The sequence below is a fragment of the Manduca sexta genome, chromosome 10 (assembly GCF_014839805.1).
Source record: "Manduca sexta isolate Smith_Timp_Sample1 chromosome 10, JHU_Msex_v1.0, whole genome shotgun sequence".
In the NCBI taxonomy this organism is placed as follows: domain Eukaryota; kingdom Metazoa; phylum Arthropoda; class Insecta; order Lepidoptera; family Sphingidae; genus Manduca; species Manduca sexta.
In genome coordinates this window covers 9,249,970-9,257,345 of record NC_051124.1, presented here as the reverse complement: position 1 = coordinate 9,257,345, position 7,376 = coordinate 9,249,970, and the positions used below count along the sequence as shown (strand labels likewise).

Here is a 7,376-nt window from a genome sequence, read left to right as displayed (position 1 = left end):
ATGGTTAAATAGGGAGTAATCGAAGAATGTTTCTATGGGGTGAATAAAGTCATAACGCGAACTTATATTACTAAAATTTCCATTACCACTAAAGAAATCGATGTCAACGGTTGAAAGGCTTAAGCGATATATTTTTTTTAAAAAAAAAATAATTTGATTAAAAAAGAACACAAAAGAAAAGTGCTGAAAATTGTAACTAGGTTAAAAAAGTGCTGATTTTAAATATGTATGGAACTTAGTGTCGCAAAATAATATCGGTTATGTCAATTAGCCTTTCAATTGTCGATATGATTTCCTAGGGACGTATTAATAACTTAATCTCAACTTTGAGTAGTATCTCAATATAAAGGAACTATTAATAAACAACTTAGGCTGTGATTTCAGCTTATTCTCAGCTGAGTCGGCGTTTTAATAAAAAAACATCTATCAAAAGTCGTAATACACCGTGATTTAAGATATCATTTGAGATACCGATATCTGTTTATAAAATAGCGACGACCTTAAGATACTGATTCTATTTGAAAGCATCTCAGCTATCGCATTTCAGAGTGAAGCTAAGTTGCGTCAATTAATGCGATCCTTATTATTTGCCTTTGGATGTTGTAATGCATTGATAATGGTATGTTAATTAGACTATCTATCTTCTAGGCCGTTTCCTGGTATGTCCCTGCGATACATCGCGTATTCTCAATCAAAAGCCGTAGGTATAAATAATATCAGCTCTGTATTACATACTATCCCACTGCTGGACACGGGCCTACTATACTACTGAGAGGGATTAGGCCTTAGTCCACCACGCTGATCTAGTGCGGTTTGGTAGAATTCACACACCCTCAAAATTCCTAAAGGGAACTTCTCAGATATTCTTCTTCACCATTAAAGTAAGCGATAATTTCCAAAGAACAGACAGTATATAATTTAAAAAAAAATCAGATTGTGTGCCCGTGGATTTTGAACCTACCGACATTCGTCTCGGCAGTCCATTCCATAACCAAATAGGCTATCGCCGCTCACGCCGTAGGTATGCAGAGTGTCATTGTAAATATCCAAGGTCATCTAACAGTTCAACCTTGAAATTCATTGTTAAAACAGAGATATTGAATCTTATTTACAAACTAATCGATGTACTAGAGATAAATGCATTCCCAATTGAAGTATTGCAACGATTACTCAGTGTCAATAGATGCGCTTTATACGAACTCGAAAGAGACCACCACTGCGTCGTATTAGGATATTATATAAGAAATATATTTCACTTTATAATCTCATATAGAAGCTTATTTTGTTTCCTAGCCTATATTAGTGGAATGAAATTATCAAAAACATTTTTTTGCAATACTTATGAAGAGTTTTAAACGTTTATAATCGTAGTAATGATTTTATAATTAATCTGGGGCCTTATTCTCTATCCTGCACGTTATTTTAACAGTGCGTAACAAGCACGTAACACACAGCCCCGGATCTAGGGGGGGGCAAGCCAGGGCCCGTGCCCCGGGCGGCAAATTTAGAGGGCGGGAAATTCAAACTTGGCAGACGAATACACATCTCATCATTAACGCAACTTTGACTACTGAGACATCCAGTATATAACACACATAAATTATTTCCCGCGGGGCGCGAAATGATGATGATGATGATGACAAAAGTGAAAATATAGGTGTTTTTTTTTTTTTTTTTTTTTCCAATGATTCGACTCGGGTTTTATTTATTTATCGATTGGTACTTGTGTGTGAATCGGGAAGGTGGGATGGGGGCGAGAGGGGTCCGCTATTTGATACGTAGTCCCCTCGCCCCCATTCTTACATCGCTTTGGGTGGAAGAAAATAAATACTTTTGTATGGTATATATATAAAAGCAAAGGGCGGATTGTCCACCCTTTGCTGTTTGTTTTACACAGTTAATCAATTATAGCAGTGGTGCTCATAATTATAGTGAAAATCACGTGATATTATTGATCAATATACATTCTTATTCTAATTATCTTATCTTAATTTTTTTTTTTTTTTTTTTTTGATATTGATATTGATATTGACACACGACAGCCCACGCAGTGGTTATTCTAATTTAGTTCTTACTATCTATATATATTACATTTCGTTCGAGTGTTTATAACATTATCATTAACAATCTTACATAATTGTTGTTCGATTAATTGTTGTAAGTGCTTAACTCTACTATATACGTAAATTGTATCAATTAATACCCTTTTATTATTTGGCACTTTATGAGTGTTTCGAGTTAGCTGCTTCTGTGTTGACCCACCCTTTGCTCAAACTCTGCTTTACTACCTAATCCCGACCTACGCGTCGAACACAGTGCAGGCGGAATGCCTGTATCCACGCAGTTCCTACGGTTCACAAAACGTAATACTATGATTAATATCCCGTCCGCGGCCCCAGTAAGACGAGATAGTGTTCAAAAGCCGCTAATTACGGTCGCGGAGACTATTATTATGCCCACCCCTCTCCGATCAACAGATCTTGGACGACAGCGGCTACAGTGTTTAGTGAAATATAGGTGGTTAGGGGCGGCATTATTCAGATTTTGCCCCGCCTTAAAAAAATTGAAGATCCGGGGCTGGTAACACAACGCGTCATGTTTAGGACTATAGAAATTTGGCTTACAGAATACCATACCACTCACATTTCTCGAAGATAACATGACACGGCCGCGTTACGCGTTTACGCTATCATACAGAATAAGGGCCCTGTTAGTAATATGCACTATTAACTTTATAACTATGAACAAACACTCATCTTAAATATTAACAATCTTTACTTATCGGCTATATAAAGAAACAGATATACAGGGTCATTTTGACATTGCTTTACTGAATGAAACCACATAGGTACTCGTCTCCACGTTTGCTGACATTATGCCAAAATCATTCATTAATAAGGAATATTTTCACTAAAAATCTTTCTTTTTGTTTTATCTTGTGACTACGATTTTATCCTAATCATTTCTTATGTTTACGCGAATGTTAGACATTAAAATTAAACACTTTTTCGGATTTTATTGCGGTTTTAATATTTTACTTTTCCGAAGTTTCAAAGTCTTCGAGACGTCCGAAGTTAAATTTTAATGGTTTTATCTTATTCGGTAGGACTTACTCGACCAAAGCTATATTAAATTACTTAAACAATAAGTAACTGTGTAAATATTTCTCTTTGCAGATTTGAGGGTGGAAGGGTATCCCACACTAGTGTGGTTTCACGGTGGGGATTTCGTGCGCGGCAGCCCGAACAACATCAATCCATTTCAACTTGTCCTAAAACAAAAGGTATTTAGATATAAACATTATTATCTTCATAATGATTTCTAATGTTTATGCGAATGTTAGTAATAGCGGATTTTATCGCGATTTCTTATATTATAATTTTCTCTCGACGATTTGAAGACCAAGCCATTCATGGCCACGTGTCGGACTGTGTTGGTCGTCCGTGAAATTAAAGTCGCAATATACCTACATTTTACAATTATACAATTGTTTTAATATTAGAAATCTCGATAAAATCCGAGCACTAGTTTTATTTTCATTATCATTCCCAGCAGAGACGTTAATTTCATATACTTATAAATATTGTGATAGAAGTAATAATTTATATTTTAAGTAATTCACAGGTTTAAGAAACTAAATAAATTACGTCATATTTCAATATTTAAACCATCAGTAATTACTTTGTGTTTTATTTTGTCGGGCATGATAGTCATAATTATCAAATACCTACTTTGGAACGACACGAAGGTGTAAGAGAAACCAACGAAAAATTATACAACTTATTTAAAGTTAGTCCGTCTTTTGTAGTTTTAGGTGAAACTGAAGCGAACTTAAAAACTTTGAGTAATATAACTTTTATGTAAAACAAAGCGAGTATTTGTATGTTCATTTAGATTTAAAGTATCAACCTACTTTTTTAATGTTATATTTTGCGAATACTTAGTAAATTAAGTTTCAAATCTTATGTACATTTCAGGTAATCTTCGTGTCCGTTGCCTACCGGCTTAATATATTTGGATTCTTTTCAACATTAGACAACGCAGCACCGGGAAACTACGGATTACTCGACCAAATAGCATCGTTAAACTGGGTCAAGAATAATATAGCTAGTTTTGGAGGAGACCCTGACAATGTATGTATATTTGGTCATGATGCTGGAGCGGTTAGCGTGGGGTTACATCTGCTCTCCGCATACTCCGCTGGCTTATTCCAAAAGGCCATCGCGATGAGTGGAAACGTATTATCTCCAGAGACAGTCAATATTGCAAGAAAAGAAATAATAACAGTCGATAAAGTTGCAAATGCGTTTAGCTGTTTCAGGACTCCGACTGATCAACTACTTGATTGTCTTCGAAGGGTTAACTATCAAGCTCTTCTCGACATAGGCGAGCCGCTGGCTGAATGGAAACCTATCATAGACACAGGTTTTAGCAATGTATCTGGACCAGTCATACCAGATCTTCCAAGCAAAATGTTCAAGGATGATATTTTTACTCCCGTGCCAGTGTTAACTGGTTATACTAATATGGAAGATGCGTTACTCTTAGAGAAAGATGGCAGCGGAGACTCAGGAGTCAGTCAAAGAGAGTTTGATGTTATGCGTGAAGAAATCATCCTTGCGGACATCACTGTTGATAATAGTTCTTGTTTTACGAACCAACATCACATACAAGACGCAGTGGCATTCTTCTACAAACCAATCCCACCAACAACAAACGAAACGGTATTAAGGAAGCTGTTCCTCGATTTCTACACTGATAAAGTCCACGGAGCCACTACGTACCAGTTAGCAAAGCATATCAGTAAACACGCTCCTGTATATCTCTACCGGTTCGATTTAAAACCTTTTTCTGACATCGCCAATGAGGGAATTCCAGACTGGATAGGGGTACCTCACAACTTCGATTTAATTTTTACATTTGGCTTGCCGTACTCAGCTTTGCCAGAGGACTTTAGTAAATGGGATTATAGAGATAAAAGCATCTCAGAAATAGTGATGAAAATGTGGTCGAATTTCGCTTGGTATTCGAATCCCACAAATTCCGGTGTAATTATTGAATGGGACGCGTTTGAAACGGAAAGGCCCGGGTATTTGATAATCAATAGGCAGAATTTCACTATGAGCACGCCAGAAACGGTGAATTACAAGGCATTTGAATTCTGGACAGACTTTTACCCAAAAGTTGTTGAGATAGGAACGAAATGTTGCAAAGAAACAGCCGAAGACAACGGTTCGGAACAAATGCTGCCCACACGAATGTTACATAGCTTACTCTATTTATATTTGATTTTAGTTTTACTATCATAACTTTAGCATTGAAAAAGAACTTGTTATTTTTATATAGTCTATTCAAAGAATTATTTACTGATGTGATGTTGATATTACCGCTGACGTCCAAAGATATATTTATTTATAATTCTGGCAATAAATGAAATAAAGTAACGAGTGCTGTTTTATTGATGGTGATAATTTCGCAAAATCAATAAACGCTCTTCTATTCACCCATTTATGGTGCATAATTCTCTGTGATATTAAAAAATACAATATTCCTGGTAAAGGCTACCTAAGTATCTATACATATTATGCAACAAAGTCCCCTTTTCTGTCTGTCTGTATGTTAGGTATAGATTTTCCCAAGATCTACTGAACGGATTTTTTAGTTTTGTATGGAGATAGTTTAAGACTCTGGGATATGATGTACCGTAGGATTATCAAGTTGACCTTGGGAAGGTTATAGGCTACTTTTTATCCCGGGAAAATATAAAGCGGGACTTTTATCCTGGAAAACATCACGCGAGCGAAGCAGCGAGCAAAAGCTAGTAAATGATATCAACTTAATGGTGCGCGCAGCCTCCCTTTCTCGTTCTCTCGTTCGGTCCACATATCACAAACAACTATTAAACTTACTAACTTTACACATTTAGTAACACTCGCGAAATTACTTACAGTAATTATTAGGTTCTGACCCAAATGAAAATTATACATTGCGTGGACGCACAATGATTGCCGCTAACAGCTCATAACATTTGCAAGTTCCTTTAATGTTAATCAAATGTAGTCATTCACATAAGTAGTTGAAAAAATTAATAATATTAAATTAACTGTAACTTATGTCTTATTATCAACAATAGTTTTTCGTCGCTAAAATAAACTTAAAACCGTTTCGTTTTTTTAGATAAAGAATATAGAATATTTCGATTTTAATTAATGCGTAGAAGCGTTTTCAAGTTTTGAGTTTGTTCCGCTACCTTTGTAGGTGACTGTATTGCTTAACGTTATGGTTTTAAAAAATAAACTCCAATTTTAATTCCAATTTATTATGATTGGTACGCAATTCGATAACTTGGTGATTTGTAAATGTTGATTATGACCTTTGACATTGTCGCCGCATTAAATTAACCTATCAAAATCAGCAATAAACATGTAAGTTTACGTGAAAACCACAATCGATTTATATTTATGTAAACATAGTTTTTAAGGAAATGTTTGTATTATAATGTTAACTTTTCCTTAAACACATTTAAATCCAATTTTTATATACGCACAATATACTAAGTCATAACTTCAACTTGATGCAGAATATGATTGCGGTAATATGCGTAGGCAGCTTTTGCAGTATTCTAGGCTGCCGGGATGAAATTATTAATAAATGTTTAGAAATATAATAGTTTGTAGAAATGTTTTTTATTATAAGATATTTTTCATCCATATTTGAAAGAAAATTGTGTACTTATGTGTCGAATTTACTAAACTATTTCCGTCCCACTACGAAATGATTATTCAAACTGTTCACGTATTGTATGTCCAAAATTTATCTTTTTAAATTTTGTGTTATAAGAGCGTTACGAATGCGTTACTTAAAAAAACAAAATACTCCTGCAAACATATTTGACAATATTTTAAATCACTTCCAAGTGGTAACCACTTATTATAACCTATTTAATTTTATACGTTATTTTCGTGCCAAAAGACCATTATTCACAAAACTTTGTGGTCGAACGTCGGCCAAATACGATAAACTGCGAGCGCTTTGGAAATGTTCCTGTTTTCATGTCTCTTAGAAATATATATTTTAAATGTTATTTTGTTCGTTCCGAGAATTTTAGGTATAGTTTTGTTACTTAAAGCGGGTAGATAAACGAGTATTTGGCTACTTCATAATAGATGTTTATTATCGTTCCCCATTAGTATCTTGGGCTCTTCCATGAAAAGATGAATAGCAGCATTGATAGGTTTTAAAGCATTGATTCCTAAAGTGGTCCAGGTGGACCACCAGGGGACTTTATAGGGGTCTACGTGGGCGTAACCAAAAAATGGGGATCTACAATTCGTAAGCGAGGTCTACGAAAATATATCTGGTGTGATGTTTTATGA

General features: G+C 35.1%; 1 protein-coding gene across 1 annotated transcript; it reads left to right on the top strand.

Moving 5' to 3' along the window:
- Positions 1–2,829: 2,829 nt before the first annotated feature.
- LOC115452919 (acetylcholinesterase) lies at positions 2,830–5,444 on the top strand. Its single transcript, XM_037437117.1, has 3 exons — positions 2,830–2,848; positions 3,177–3,283; positions 3,978–5,444. The coding sequence occupies exon 3, from the start codon at positions 4,227–4,229 to the stop codon at positions 5,307–5,309; it is 1,083 nt and encodes a 360-aa protein (XP_037293014.1). The 5' UTR covers positions 2,830–2,848; positions 3,177–3,283; positions 3,978–4,226; the 3' UTR covers positions 5,310–5,444.
- Positions 5,445–7,376: the final 1,932 nt, after the last annotated feature.